The sequence below is a fragment of the Bos javanicus genome, chromosome 9 (genome assembly GCF_032452875.1).
Source record: "Bos javanicus breed banteng chromosome 9, ARS-OSU_banteng_1.0, whole genome shotgun sequence".
Taxonomy (NCBI): Eukaryota; Metazoa; Chordata; class Mammalia; order Artiodactyla; family Bovidae; genus Bos; species Bos javanicus.
The window spans coordinates 73,351,386-73,367,670 of NC_083876.1; the positions used below are offsets into that span (position 1 = coordinate 73,351,386).

General features: G+C 38.5%; 2 protein-coding genes and 1 long non-coding RNA gene across 10 annotated transcripts in view; 2 read left to right on the forward strand and 1 right to left on the reverse strand.

Annotated features, from left to right (window-relative positions):
* Positions 1-16,285, forward strand: part of LOC133254063 (uncharacterized) — a 252,562-nt gene that overhangs the window by 64,824 nt on the left and 171,453 nt on the right. The gene's annotated exons all lie outside the window — the stretch shown is intronic.
* AHI1 (Abelson helper integration site 1) overlaps positions 1,689-16,285 on the reverse strand; it is a 219,722-nt gene continuing 205,125 nt past the window's right edge. For 4 of the 8 annotated variants that reach the window (XM_061428058.1, XM_061428059.1, XM_061428056.1 and 1 more), the window contains 3 exons: positions 15,808-15,857; positions 7,779-7,881; positions 1,689-3,054 (listed from right to left, as the gene is read on the reverse strand). In XM_061428058.1, the coding sequence (XP_061284042.1) occupies positions 3,052-3,054; positions 7,779-7,881; positions 15,808-15,857 (156 nt within the window). In that variant the 3' untranslated portion in view covers positions 1,689-3,051. Of the gene's footprint in view, positions 3,055-7,778; positions 7,882-9,143; positions 9,194-15,807; positions 15,858-16,285 lie in introns of all 8 variants that reach the window. The other 4 variants (XM_061428061.1, XM_061428057.1, XR_009738557.1 and 1 more) reach the window with 3 other exon arrangements.
* LOC133254061 (cleavage stimulation factor subunit 3-like) lies at positions 10,868-11,383 on the forward strand. The gene has a single exon (XM_061428065.1). It carries the CDS (start codon positions 10,978-10,980, stop codon positions 11,239-11,241), a length of 264 nt encoding a protein of 87 aa, XP_061284049.1. The 5' UTR covers positions 10,868-10,977; the 3' UTR covers positions 11,242-11,383.

The window sequence follows — 16,285 nt, forward strand, 5'->3', positions numbered from 1 at the left end:
CTCCCAGTGGAGTCTGACAAACCTCCATGGACAGTGAGCATTTACTGACCATGTGTACTTGGACAAGTTACTTAACCTTCAAAGCCCTGGTTTCCTTATCTGCAGCATGGAAGATTTTTATCTTCCTCCTAGGTTTAAAGTGAAGAGTAAATGAGGTCACGTACATGAAATGCAGATCTGGGGACTCTCTTCTTTAGTCAAGTTCAACGAGGTAGAAATCAGTAAATACAAGCTTTAAAAAGTTGGACTGGTGAAAAATGTTCACATAATTTACTTAACAGATATGGACCTCAGGTGGAAATCACTGAAATTATGTATAAAAGTGTAAGGTCATGACTTTTTATTATAGTTTCTAGAACTTTCTAACCCTCTGAACAGTATTTGTCATTTAAATATGACTAAAATAACATGTCATTTATAGTTACAAAATGGTAAATTATTTCCCAGATAGTCTTGCTGAACTTCCTAAAGAGAAAAATATCTTTCTTTGATAAAACATTTCTATAACAGAAATAAAATTAAGGTCAAGTATTCATTTTTTTTGAAAGAAACCTTACACAATGTTTCAAAAGTATGAAGTGTTTGCCATTTAAAAACACTATTTTAATATTTAAAAAGTGCATTTTAAACATGAATTTGCATTCATAAATATAAAATATTTCATGTTTTAAATCTTTATAAAACTTGCTTTTTATTCTAGTTTTACAAATCCTACTCGTATAGTTTTGGTACTGAAGAAACTTGAATCTTCAACATATAGTGGAATGAATAATTAGGAAATAAATTTAAAGAATGACATTATTTATATCTAGAAAAGATAGTGTCAAATTGTTACTTATTTGGAGAAAAGAGACTATAAAATGGGATAAAATTTAGTAATTTTAGAATAAAAATAAAACTAATTTATTACTAAGTAAATATGTAGTATTATAAATCTTCAAATCGATTCTTTTTTAATAAATGTTTTTTATTTTTGGTTGCGCTGGGTTTTCATTGCTGTGTGGGCTCTTCTCGGGCTGTGGTGAGCAGGGCTACTCTCTAGCTGCAGTGTAAGGGCTTCTCACTGCGGTGGCTTCTCTTGTTGCAGAGCATGGGCTCTAAAGCATGTGGGCTTCAGTAGCTGGGGCTCCCAGGCTCTGGAGAGCAGGCTCAATAGTTGTGGTGTATGGGCTTAGTTGCGCTGTGGCATGTGGGATCTTCCCAGATCAGGGATCAAACCCATGTCTCCAGCATTGGCAGGTGGACTTTTTACCACTGAGCCACCAGGGAAGCCCTTCAAATGGATTCCTATGTCTGATTTTTCTGCTTAGTTATAATCTGGACTTATTACTTGGAGGGCACTTTTATTATCTCCCCCACCCTACTCTCTCTCACGTTGGCAAGGGTGGTGAAGACTTTTTGTTATGTATTCATGGATAACCCAAGTTTTGTCAATAGGACAGAAAAGAAAAGAAATGGGCTTTGAGCAGAAACAACTTTTCCTGGTGTTTGTCATAATTGTTAGTTTGTCTTCAGACATTGCAATATAAAAATAATCCTTTAGTTTTCATATGAATGTTGGGATCTCAGCAAATGTTAGGTCCTCTGACATATTATTTTATTATCATCTTGATTTAGAATCTTTTTGCAACTTGTTGAAATTCTTTTAATTAAAGCCCAAATCAGAAAACCAACACATATCTCAAAACTATGAGCTAAAACTCCACAGAGCCACATGTTTTTAATTATCAAGTACATTCACAAGACAGAAAAAACAGGCTGCTGCAAGGGTGACTCAGGCTGCCTGGGTCCAGCTGTACCTGGAGCAGAGACACACACATCCAGAACAGGGGAGCTTGGTGCTATCAGAACACACTTCTGTGCTTATCGCCGAGGGCCCGAGCAGTTATCACCGCCACTCATCACTTCACCAGTGAACCCCCTGCCCAAAGTTCTACACAGCGGGGGCACGTTTACCAATTTTCATACTCCTACAATATGTGCAGGGGAAGAGTCAAATATATTTTTACTAGAAGATTCTTCACATTGGGTATACATCTGGGCAAAATTTACACCTCAGTGCCCAACACTGTTTTTCTCACTTCTTATTTTAATGGAATCAGTTGTCCAATTTGGTAAATAAGTTTTCTAATTTTATATTAGTCTTGACCTTCTTGAGGTTATATATTTATTGACAGACTTACAGTCACACAGTTGAAAAAGAAGAGCCAAGTAAAACACAAAGAGATGGAATTTCCTATTTTATAACCTCACACTTCAAAATACATAGTCAAATATGACACTGTTACTCTGGAACAAAAGGAATAAATAATCCAATGTAAAAATTTAAAAACAAGTGTTAAGACTAAAATAAATATTAAAACAATTTAAGTCTACAAATCACTTACATGCTTCAACATGAAATGCCTTTTTTTTTAAAGTAAAAAATATATTTGGAAAACTGTTGCCAGTCTAGCCAAAAGTCACTTCTAGTTTATGTGTATCAAGTTATACATACAATTCATCAAAACAAACACATTTGTTACCTTTTAATGCCTTTCTTATTTGGAACATTTTGAATACACAAAATCCTGAAGCTGCTTATCTTTATTTTAAATAAAGTTAAGTTTCAATAGCATATATTTCAATTCTGAGCATAACATCACACATATAACCACACTACAGATATAATAATATTAAATGATTACTTAACAGACATTCTAGCAATACCAACACTTTTTCTTCGTACTTGCTGAGTAGCAATTATAATTTTTCTTTATTGATTTTCCAACAGCGGTAATGTAATTTTGATGCAATTACTAATAAGCACAAGTGCCATTATTTTGATCAACAACAAACCCGATGGTTTATAACCAGCTCAAAGGGCCACATTTATTTTCCACCCATACCTTGCTTCTGATTTTTCTAGATTCTTTCATAAGGCTAAAACGTAGTAGATCCTTTCTTCCTGGCCATCTGAAATTTCTGAACTCTGAAGAGAAATTCCATTTGGTTTAATTTGTCATTTCCTTTCTGTATATTTGGTTCTTTCCCTCTTCATTCTTCAGCTCTTTACTAGGAGAAAATGACACACAATGTACTAAGTGAGCTTAACGTCTGCTGATCACAGTCACCTTGGCATGCCCAGGCAACAGCACAGGTGATAAACAGCGTGCCGCACACACACACGTGCACACACAACCAGAGGGCCAAAACACGGACTTGTCTTCTTGAACAGACTCCCAGTCTAACTTTTAGAATGAAAGTCTAGCTTGCCTCTTGAACAAACTGTGAAAGTCTTTCAGTATCACCAGCAGTTGCTTAAGGCCTGCTGTAGCACTGATCAGTGAATTTCAGCAAGAAAGAAATACATTTCTCAAATATATACAATAAGCATTGCAAACCCTGGGTAACTTCTAAAATTAAGTGCAGGCAATCGGAGTTGATGAAATTCTTCATTCACTGGAAAAAAACTGTCCTGGATGCTGCTTCAGGGTTAGTGACTGGAAAGCATATAGGCCATTTTATTAAACAGCACTCTTTCATTTAGTTTATGACGATGTCTACTTTTAGAAGTGGGTTAACTATGATAGTTTTTCCAATAAATCCCCAAAATGGCATGTGTCATTTTTGATTGAGCAAGAGAGTGATGGTTAACTATATATCTAGATGCAGCTTTGAACTAAAACAAATTATACTATTAATAAAAATCAAGAACCAACAGGCAGATGAAACAAGAAGTTGTCTCTTTAGAGGCCATGTGGTAAGTATACCACGATTATAGGTTGATAAACGAGGGACTGAACCTGAATTTTTTTAATGCAGTTGTTCATGTATCAGTGATGAGTATCTGGACATACACAAAATTGTTTTGTCTTCCCTCTAAGCAGAAACGGTGAGAGTTGGACTGTGAAGAAAGCTGAGCACCGAAGAATTGATGCTTTAGAACTGTGGTGTTGGAGAAGACTCTTGAGAGTCCCTTGGACTGCAAGGAGATCCAACCAGTCCATTCTGAAGGAGATCAGCCCTGGGATTTCTTTGGAGGAAATGATGCTAAAGCTGAAACTCCAGTACTTTGGCCACCTCATGTGAAGAGTTGACTCATTGGAAAAGACTGATGCTGGGAGGGATTGGGGGCAGGAGGAGAAGGGGATGACAGAGGATGAGATAGCTGGATGGCATCACTGACTTGATGGACGTGAGTCTGAGTGAACTCCGGGAGTTGGTGATGGACAGGGAGGCCTGGCGTGCTGTGGTTCATGGGGTCGCAAAGAGTCAGACATGACTGAGTGACTGAACTGAACTGAACTGAAGCAGAAACGGCTTGACATTTGGTTGCTCTCACGAAACAAACTTCAATCTAAGGATAATGGCCAACTGCTTAGGTGCGGTCAATTCCACTGATCACTCCTGAGAAAAGCAGAGGCTAGAGCATTACGTTGGAAAGAAGGATGCGCTAATAACCATTGCCGAACCCTAACCAGAAGGGTTAGGGAACATCTGTGCCTTAAAGGTCAGGCCCAATCTTTTATTTTTATTTTTTTTAATTTATTTTATTGAAACATAGTTGATTTACTATGTTGTGTTAATTTCTGCTATACAGTAAAGTGATTCAGTTATACACACACACACACACACACACACACACATACATATATATATATATATTCTTTTTCATATTCTTTTCCATTACAGTTTATGGCCCAATCTTAAATAAATGAAAAACATGTACACGAGGGGGAAAAATCCTTTGTCAGTCCTTGTTTCCTGATTTTAAATTTGCTAAATTAGCACTATGTATAGAAGCCCTGAAATGTTTCCAGTGAACATGCTAACAAACGCAACTGAGGTAGAGTTTAAAATGGTGCAGGTATGGTGTGCCAAGGTACAGTCTTACCAGGGGTGAAAAAGGGCATCATTCTGTCCTGGTGGGTATACAGGTACAGTATGTAAGGTTTGCCTCAGATTAGGGTCTGATAACAAGGGGAAAGAGGCTCAAATCACCCAGGGAGCCTATAAACATCTGTAAGAAACAGTGGGAGAGGTAAAGAATCTCAGAGGATCTAACAAGGCAAAACAGTGAGAGGAGGAGTTTATGATACCGGCAGGACAAAAACGAGGAAGAAAAACAGAAAAGGGAAGTGGAGAGGAGAACAGCTGGAAATGAGTGAGCTGGATGCTGCATAAGATGGGGCAAGACTGAACGGTGAGAAATTATAAACAGATGAGCCAGGAAGACCCTCAGGAGATGGAACCTGAGGAGAAACTGAACTAGAATAAGCTAAAGTAGGCAGTGAAGACAGCACGTTTATGTGAAATGACTCAGATTAAGAAGAGGAAGGAACACTGAATACAGAATATCAAAGACTGTCTATGAAAGGGAGCAAGGGGACAAAATAAAAGGAAAAAGAGAAGAGAGAGTCAGGTGCACACCCTGGACAAATAACAGGGCGCCAGCAAGGGGGCCTCAGCAGCATGATGCTGGCTGCTGACGGCACAGGGACTGAGCGCCTGGGAGACGGCGGAGGCCTGCTGCCAAGGGGTTAGATGCCATCTCACCAAGACGCTGGAATGAATGCGAACCCGGGCTTTCTCTGCGCATCTCCTCATTAAGGAACCCCATAATGTAACAAAGGGAGAGCAACAAAGTGAGGGCCTTTTAAAGGCAAATCATATGAAAAGAGAAAGGAAGATTTCATAGCAGGGTTTTAAAAATGAATAGGAAACCAGGTCAGTGTTTGTGTGTATGGTATGAAAAATAAGATTCATAAAAATACTGCGCCCTATTCCACAAGAAACTCAATCCAGTGAGTATTCCCCAAAGGTTTGCTGTGTGGCTAGACACTAGGAGAATTACTGGGGGGAGAAAATGTGAGCATATTATAGCCCCTGCCTTAAAGTACTGGGTTAAACCCAAACAGACTCTTTGGCCAACCCAATATTACCATTTAATCAGAGTTAAAAGGCAAAGCATTGTGTAGCAGAAATAACTCTGAACTCAGAGCCAGAAGATCGAGTCCTAGTTCAGGCACTTTTAAACTCTGGGTCTGAGACCTTAATTTCTTTATATGTAGAAAGAAAGGGCTGTATTAGAAAATTTCTGAAATTATTCTTGTTTTAAAAGAAATGATCAAGTAGTATATATAACAAAATATGCTGAGTAGAAAAATCAGAAAATACACACTGTAAAATGAAGGATAAAAAATCACTACAGTTCCATCATTTAGAGATAACCACTCACATTTGTTGATGTATATTGTTCCATATTTTATGTATGTTATATAAAAATTATTTTATAATCATTTTTAACTTACAAATTTATCACCTTTCATTTTTAACTTACAAATTTATCATCAATCTTTCTATGTCTATGAAAATACTTCTATAATACTTTTACTATTGTAATAGTCACATGGTATTCTATTTCATAATCAATCCTTTATTCATAGAAATTGATTTTTTCCCTTCCATTTTGAAAACTTGAAGGAGTAGCCTTTTAATTAAATCTCTACATATACACTTAAATACTTTCCTACAGTAAATTCTTGGAGGTAGAACTGTCAGGTCAAAACATATGAACAATTTGAAAACTTAAGAAAAATCTATACCCTACAAAGGATTATTTTAATATTATTACCAGCAGTATATGAGAAAACCCACTTCCCCACACTCTCATCAACACAAGGCTGTGTAAGTCTGAAGCTTGCTGCCACTTCATGAAGGAAAAATACCATCTCATTTACTGATTTAATTTCTATTACTTTGATCACTGGAATTGGACATATTTCAGATTTTCACTGATATATATATATATATATATATCCCTTTAAGAATGTTCTATGTATCCTATGGGTCAGTTCTCCTATTGATAATCTTTTCCCTCTTGATTTTTTACAGCTTTTTATATGCTGAGGGTATTAACCCTTTGTCATATATTTTGTGAAATTCTTCCTGATCCCAGGTCACTGGGATCTTCTTTACAGCTTCTGCTTACACATTTTTTTCTCTTTGACATAAATGATTTTAAAGATTCTGTTATTTAGATCTAAAAACCTGTTTCAAAATATGTTTTCTAATTCTGATATCAATAATAAAAAGTCATTCCTTAACACTCATGATCCTACAATTATTGACTTATAAGCTTTCTGTATGATGAGAATAATGTGATAGAGCTTAACATTTCACTTTTAATAGCCAAACTTCTCTTCTGCTAATAGAGAAAACAGAGGTCACCTTCTTTAGAAAGTCCTTTCCTGTTCTTCTTCATCTCTCACCAGAAAACATCATCATGTCCCACTCACCTCTCTCAGTGGAAAAAGTAGTCCTGAATTTGAATTTGTCTCAAATTCTCCTCTTTAGTTATTCCCCTTATACTGTACATTGACCGGCTCTTCTCAAGGGGCTCTTGGCTTATAAATATTCTTGTAATTCCCTCCGATATAAAGATTTTCTTTATATCCTGTGTTTTCTACTACCTACTGCTCAGCCTTTTCTTTCAAGTCCAATGTTTGGGAGAAGTGGCCTCTTCTGACAGGTCTTCTCCCCGTGGGCTGGAGACAATCTGACTCACGTTCCAGGATTCTCATTCAAAACCTTCCTTTCCCAGGCCACAGCCTCTTGGCTGCCAAACCCAAAGGCATTTTTCAGTCCCTATTTGCTTTTGCTCTCTTTGACATGTGGCCTTGTTCACTATGCTTTTCCTAAACCTTCCTGTGGACTCCGTGACATGACTCTCTCCTGGTTTTTCCTAAACCTTCCCATGGACTCCGTGACGTGACTCTCTCCTGGTTTCCTCTCACCTCAATGAGGGTGACTTTCCGGCTGGTTTGCTCCATCTTCTTCCCCTTTGTGTTCATGACATGTCCTCGGTCCTCCTGGCTCTGTTCTCTGCCCCGCTCAGAACTGCAGGAGGGGAAGAGTGGAGACAAGAAGCTAGTGAGAAAGCTTCTGCAACAGCTCAAATGGGGCTCTGATTCAGCGAAGTGGCAATGGGAATAAAAAGGGGAGATAAATGGGAGGATCTGAGAGAAAAATATTCAACAGACTACATGAGTGATTATATATGTGTCTGGGAAGCAGGGAGTTGCTGAGAATAATGTAGAGATTACAAACCTTAGCTGGTTGGGCTCCTTTTTCTACTGTATGAAGGGACAAGAATAAAATAAAACCTACTTATCCCAGAAAAATATTAGCTCCCTTGGAAAAACCAGAAAATTTATCAAATTGTGTGTGTGTGTGTGTGTGTGTGTAAAAGTGCAGGAGATCCCTTAGTGACAAAGAAGGGATGAAGAAGTTTACGTAAAGAAAACAGTGATATCCCAACCTGTGAAATGGGAATGCAGTGTTTCAAATGGTTTCCTATTAACAGTAACATAGAAGACAAACATTTTATGGATGTATATATAGTAATGCAAATTATGTTAGAGAAAAGAAAATACAGAAATCATGAAAAAAGGGAAATTCAAAGAATGGAAGGCAGTGTCTCCTCTCTATGATGTCCAGGAATGGTGGTAGACATCGTGAAAGCAAGTGAAGATGAAAGTCACTCAGTCGTGTCTGACTCTTTGCAATCCCATGGGACGTAGTCCGTGGAATTCTCCAGGCCAGAATATCAGAGTGGGCAGCCTTTCCCTTCTCCAGGGGATATTCCCAACCCAGGGATCGAACCCAGGTCTCCTGCATTGCAGGTGGATTCTTTACCAGCTGTGCCACAAGGGAACTGCAAGAATACTGGCGTGGGTAGCCTATTCCTTCTCTACTGGATCTTCCCAACCCAGGGATCAAACCAGATGCATTGCAGACAGATTCTTTACCAACTGAGCTATCAGGGAAGACATCATGACAGAGCCCAAAAAACAGTATGAGAATTTAAAAATGAAGCAATAAAGAGGACTGAACAGTGACTGCTGTGGACTGAATTGTGTCTTTCACAGGTTGAAACCCCCAAAGTTAATACATCTTACAAAGGAGGTTGGGCCTTTAAAGAAGTAATTAAAGTTATATGAGGTCATAAGGGTGAGGCCCTAAGCCACAGGATGGTGTCCTCATAAAAAGAGGAAGAGACACCAGAGAGCTCTTTCTCTCCATACACACACAGACAGGAAAGGCCATGTGAGGACATGACAAGGAGGTGGCCACCTGCAAGCCAGGAAGAGAGGACTCACCAGCACTCAGCCCTGTTGGAACCTTGATCTTGAATTCCCAGCCTTCAGAACTATGAGAAAATACATTTACATTGTTTAAGCCACCAAGTCTCTGGTATTGTTACAGCAGCTAGAGAAGTCTATAGGGAGACGTGTAAGTAAAGGGCTTCTCAGCAGGCACAGTGGTAAAGAATCTGCCTGCCAATGCAGGAGGATGTGGGTTTGTTCCCTGGGTCAGGAAGACCCCTTGGAGGAGGGCATAGTGACCAGTCCAGTACTCTTGCCTGGAAAATTCCATGGACAGATGAACCTGGTGGGCTATGATCCTTGGGGTCACAAAGGGTCAGACATGACTGAGCACACACATATGTAAATGAAGTGAAGTCAGAAGACTGAGAAGGAAAAGATGAGAAGTCACAAAGATGAAAGAACAAATAGAGCACATTTAGAAAGTAGGAAAACGAGGAGACAGAAAGGAAAGGTGGAGCTCTGACCCAAAAAGCACTGATAGCTCACTATCTTCAGGGAACCCACACGCTAGCGTCACAGAAAAAACTCAAATGTCTGTGATGCCAGGGTGATAAGGAGAACGAGGGAAGCAGCCCAGGAATGACACAACAGGACTCGGTAAAGTGGAGAGTGGATGACTCATCTCAGGGAGGCAACCACTATCCCAGTACCAGGGGAGGGAAGCCCTGGAAGAAGTGGGGCTGTGGTCCAGAGATTCAAAAGAAATATGACACATACATTTTTGTGAAACATGGTGGACCTGCACTGTATCTTGCTAGCAGTTGTTTTTCTGTTTTTTAAATATTATTTTAAAAACTGTTTAAAACATTTTTTTTTAGTATTGTTGCTCTGTGCATTTCCCTACCCCACTTTGTTCCAGTCATAGGGTGTCCTGCTGGCTTCCGGGTATTCCAGGCACCTCCATGCAATTGTGCCTTAGCTCCTGCCCCTCTTCTGATTTCTAGGTCCTTTTCTTTTTTGTTCACCTTGTCTCTACATGGTTTTTAAGACTTAAATGCTCTTACATCTTTGGCTTTTCCTAACCACTGCAGAAAAATCAGACTGAGTGATCCTTTCCACCTTTTTTTCCTTATAATGTACATACAATCTAACAGAAAGCTGCCCTGAAAAATACAACATTTGGACTTCTGCTTGCCTCCAAGATACAGTAACATGGACCAAGTAAACTGCTCACCTAAAACAACCACAAATATTGGATAAAACATATGAAACCATTTGAACCACAGGCAACAAAAGAAAGTGATAACAAAGAAATGGAAAATAAATGAGATCAGCCCTATGATCGCCTAGCTTACTGCCTTGAGAGTTTACAGGCTATAGCACAGGGAGATGAAAATGGTGTGGAACGTGGTGGACTCCCTGAACGAGGGCTAGGAGTCTGAGGAGACCAGGAAGGCTATAGTTCACAGGCCGCCAGAGAGGAGAGAGTGGGAGAACGTGAAGACTTGCAAGGGTCCCGTACGAATATTCAGCAGAGTACAGGTGAACGTACACATCTGAGGACACGTCCTGAGGCCAGGGACAGTACCTACTTCCATCAGCCAGGACGGAAAACCTCACAACTCAGAAAGCATTAGGTAGAATATCTAAAAGGGATTTTTATCAGTGGTGAGGAATAAACAGTCCAAGACTAAACATTGTTCAAGTCCCACCTAACAAATCTAGCTAAAAAGTACAACTTAAAATTATCGGAAATAGATTCGTGTTGGCCGTCTGGCTCCACAGGGCAGGGGGCAACTTTACTGGTTTGGGGTGGTTTTTAGTTTAATTTTTCTTTTCTAGCTTGGCATCACGGGCCAGTTCGTAATTCTAATCGGCTGAGGCCATGTCAGGAGACGGAGCCACGGAGCAGGCAGCTGAGTATGTCCCAGAGAAGGTGAAGAAAGCCGAAAAGAAATTAGAAGAGAATCCTTATGACCTTGACGCTTGGAGCATTCTCATTCGAGAGGCACAGAATCAACCTATAGACAAAGCACGGAAGACTTATGAACGCCTTGTTGCCCAGTTCCCCAGTTCTGGCAGATTCTGGAAACTGTACATTGAAGCAGAGGTTAATATTTTATTTTATTTTTTCTTATATAGCATTTGATGGGAATTGCAACATACACTGTAGTGATAGAAAACAAATTAGGAACATAGATAGCACAAGTAGGACAAGGAGGATTTAAAATGTCTTCTGCCTTTATTTTGTAAAATAGGTATGAAGGAGTAATTAAAATGAATTTTTGAAATTTGGGTCTTTACAAGCTGATGATTGTTGCATTTTGGAGTTGCAACATTAAAACAGTTTCAATGGTAAAAACAAAACAAAACAAAAAAAACACACACAAAAAAAACCAAAAAAAAAATTATCAGAAATAAAGATCAGAGTGGAAATCAGTGAAACAGAAAATAGATAAACAATAAAGAGAAATCAATGGAAAAAAGCTTGTTATTTTCAAAAAAATTCATAAATCATTTGCCAGGCCGACCGGGGAAACCAGGGTAAAGAAATAAATTATCAACACCAGGAATTAAAGAGGCAACATTATTACAGATTCTATTCATATTAAAAAGATAATAAGGGGATATTATGAATACTTTATGTCAATAAATTCAACCACTTGCATGAAATGGAAAAGTTCTGTGTAAGACACAGATTATGAATGCCTATATAAGAAGAAAAGAAAAGGCAGAGGAACCAGAGATCAAATTGCCAACATTCGTTGGATTATAGAGAAAGCAAGGGAATTTCAGAAAAACATCTACTTTTGCTTCATTGACTACACTAAAGCCTCTGACTGTGTGGATCACAACAAATTTTGGAAAATCTTAAAGACATGGAAATACTAGACCACCTTGTCTCCTGAGAAACCTGTATGCAGGTCAAGAAGCAACAGTTAGAACTGGACATGGAACAATGGACTGGTTCAAAATTGGGAAAGGAGTACGTCAAGGCTGTATATTGCTACCCTGCTTATTTAATTTGTATGCAGAGTACATCATGTGAATTGCCAGGCTGGATGAATCACAAACTGGAATCAAGATTGCTGGGAGAAGACATGCAGATGGTATCACTCTAATGGCAGAAAGTGAAGAGGAACTAAAGAGTCTCTTGATGAGGGTGAAAGAGGAGAGTGAAAAAACTGGCTTAAAACTCAGCATGCAAAAAACTAAGATCATGGCATCCAGTCCCATCACTTCATGGCAAATAGAAAGGGAAAAAGTGGAAGCAGTGACAGATTTTATCTTTTTGGGCTCCAAAATCACTGTGGATGGTGACTGCAGTCATGAAATTAAAAGATGTTTGCTTCTTAGAAGAAAAGCTATGACAAACCTAGACAGTGTATTAAAAAGCAGAGATATCACTTTGCTGATAAAGGTCCATACAGTCAAAGCTATGGTTTTTCCAGTAGTCATGTATGGATGTAAGAGTTGAGTTGGACCATATGGAAGGATGAGCACCATAGAACTGATGCATTTGAATTGTGGTGCTGCAACTCTTGAGAGTCCCTTGGACTGCAAGGAGATCAAACCAGTCAATCCTAAGGGATATCAACCCTGAATATTCATTGGAAGGACTGGTGTTGTAGCTGAAGCTCCAATACCTTGGCCACTTGATGTGAAGAGCCTACTCACTGGAAAAGATATTGATGCTGGGAAAGACTGAGGGCAGGAGAAGAGGGCAACAGAAGATGAGATGGTTGGATAGCATCACTGACTCAAAGGACATGAGTGTGAACAAACTCTAGGAGACAGGGAAGGACAGGGAAGCCTGGAGTGTTGCAGTCCATGCATTCGCAAAGAGTTGGACGTGACTTAGCAACTAAACAACAACAATATAAGAAATATATAACCTTAATGGCCATACTTGCATTAGACTCATTGAACTTGTAGTTAAAAATCTTCTACTCCAGGCCCTGATAGCTTTACTAGTAAGTCTACTCAACATCTGAGTTACATCAGCAAAAACAGTGGTGGAAGGACTTCTGAAAAATTTCTCCTTCAAATAAGCTATGGGAAAACTGGAAAAAATGGTTTTTTAAAATTTAACTTCAAAAAATTTTTCAAATTAGCCAATAGCTTGTAGTAACCTGGAGAATGTTTATTCAAGAATGGTTGACACTTGGTAAGAATTAATTTCTTCTCATGAAAAGAAGAAGAAATTGAAGGAGTTTGGAATGGGGTGATCATAAAGATGGAAAAATATATAGTGGAGGAGAGATTGGATAATCAGAGTTAACACTTATCGTTATATTAAGAAGAGATTTCATTTATTTATTCAGTTCACATATGAGTGTTGACAAATAAAGGCCTTTAATATTACTGATCATCTGAATTAAATTCTCTCTGATCAAAGCTGTTAATGAAGTAAAGTAGTCTATGTTTCAAAATAAACCCCCAAACTCAATATAAGATACATTAGCAACTAGGGAACACTAATATTATTTAAGGATTAAAACATATTTGTAGAAGCTTCATAAAAAACTCTGACTTGGGCAGCAGATAAACACGTCATAGACGCATGAGATACAAAAGGTAAAAGTTTAAGACTTTCAAGAAAAAGGCTTAAAATTAACCTATACAATTTCTTCTTAGTACAAGAGTGTAGCTTTAACTAAAATGTGAAAAGATTGTTTGCACAGAAGTGACTGACATTTCTTTAAAAAAAAATTCAAAGTATAAATGAGACAAGAAATTCAAGTAGAAAGTGGTGAGAGGCAGTCGTATGTGGCTCATTTACATAGCCTGGTCAATCAGCTAATAAACACATGTTAGGAACTGAATGGCAACACTGCAAAGAAACAACAAAAAAAAATGGGATGGTATGGGGAGGGAGGAGGGAGGAGGGTTCAGGATGGGGAACACATGTATACCTGTGGCGGATTCATTTTGATATTTGGCAAAACTAATACAATTATGTAAAGTTTAAAAATAAAATAAAATTTGAAAAAAAAATAGCTTCTACCCATTTACTTGGGCACAATGGACTCATTTAAGTAAATTAGAGAAATAAAGAAATGACTTTGTTACATACTGCGCTATAGCATTTCCATCTTCAAGTCGCCTACAGTTTTGAAATCATGAGAAATGTCAATTCATCCTTAATTCTAAGAAATTATGAGTATAGGGAAAGCCCAAAGGCCTTAGATGAACCTGAGCATTGAGACATAACTGAACTTCTCATGAAGATTTATTTTCAGAAGCTTGTTAAGTACTCTGGGTTCAAAAAGAGAAGCCTAGCTACCCTGACATGCTGGGATGCTTTTTGAGGCTTTTTTGAATTTTCATCTGGAGAGCATTATGTGGCATCTTCGCATCATCTGAAGATATGTATCCAAAGTGGTCAGACGGAGGACAGAATCTTTCATTCACATCTTAGGTAAAAGTTCTAAAATATTTTATAAAACATGTTCAAAGACAGCACTGTTCCCATAATGTATTCAAATATGATCACTTCTGGTTGTTGAAACGGAGTTTTTGTCTGTACTGATCCAGCATATTTTTTCATATGTGTGATCTGTCATTGAGTATACACTCCTCAGAGTCAGTTATTATCTCATCAACTATTATGTAAACTTTCAATTATTCAGAGATTGCTACTGAAAACATACCTTGCAGATAAAATAAAAGACAAAAAGCGGAAAGACCCGGAACATGTGTTTGTGTCATGTGACAGAGTGAAAGTATGGGAAGAACGCAGATTAGGAAGCAGAGGATCTGTGTGCTGGGACGGGGTCTGCTTCTTCCTACCTCTCAGGTCATGTTTCTCCACATGCAGAGGAGGGGCAAGAGCAATGGTCTGCAGGGAAATGCGGAGACTCAAATGTGATGATGAGTGACCGTGCTCTGAAGCAACACGGGCTTCATATATGATATACAATGATACGTAGTCCTAGATGGGCTTCCCTGGTGGTGCTAGTGGTAAAGAACCAGCCTGCCAGTGCAGGAGGACCAAGTCGCTGCAGTCACGTCTGACTCTGTGTGACCCCATGGACTACAGTCCACCAGGCTCCTCTGTTCATGGGATTTCCCAGGCAAGAATACTGGAGTGGGTTTAGCAGGGTTAACCTGAATAAATGTTTTCCTGAAGGACACTTGGTATGGATTCCCTGTGTGTATGCGTGTGGAAGCATGTACCCAGATGTGGGAATGGTGACGTGGGATGGGAGGGCACGGCAGATACCCGAGCTGTTCAAGGTTGTTACATTCAGGTGATAGTTTGCTGGTGATGTATGAATATGAAGTTTCGGCCTCAAATTAGGTACAATATGCTCTGCAATGATAAAAACTGAGACGTACTTTGTAAAGGTTTTCAAAATTTTTTTGAGGTAAAAGAGATTTTCCATTTGTGTATTAAGTCATATATTAATAGCAAGTACCAAAAAAAATACAAAAACTTCCTAGAGATTTTTTAAAATAAACACTTTAAAAACTGCTCAAATACTTAAGGCGTTTGTAAGAAATGTACAAGGATATATATATATATATATATATATATATATATAAGTAAATTTATATAAATTTATACAGGCCTTTACACAGTAATGCCTTGAAACGGGTTTTTCGTAACTTTTGTAGAGTGGTGCTATGAAGAGAGAAAAGGAGAAACTGTCCTTAAAAGAAACACCGACTATTTATCACTGCAAATTATTTAGGAGGAAAAGCTGCTTACTGTGCCGTAGACTCTGAGCTCAGTCTGAAATCCTGGGACTTGAATGACTGCTGTGAAAGAAAAATAAAGAGTAAGTCACAAATCACAGAAGACAACACTGGCAATATTCACATGCTGAAAACCCACCAACTGGCTGAATGAGTAGAGAGCAGGCCTGTTCAGAACACAAGTGTCTATCAGCATAATGTATTCACTCCCATAGAAAACCAAAGGAAACAGCTCTTCAGATTGGTTAAGCACTCTTTGTAAATGAAGTGAGCTTTTAGGTTTGTGTCAAAAAGAGTCAGTTGTGAATCAGCCTAAATTAAGCCAGTAATGCTGTGTTATATTACTCAAGTTATGCGTTTAGCTTTCACCATTGCATCTTTCCTTTGTAATCTTCCCACTACACTCTATATTTTCATGAAGCCACACACTGAACTATGTGTAAAATTCTGAATCTGCAAGCTTTTTAAATCTTCTACAAATTTTGCTCAGT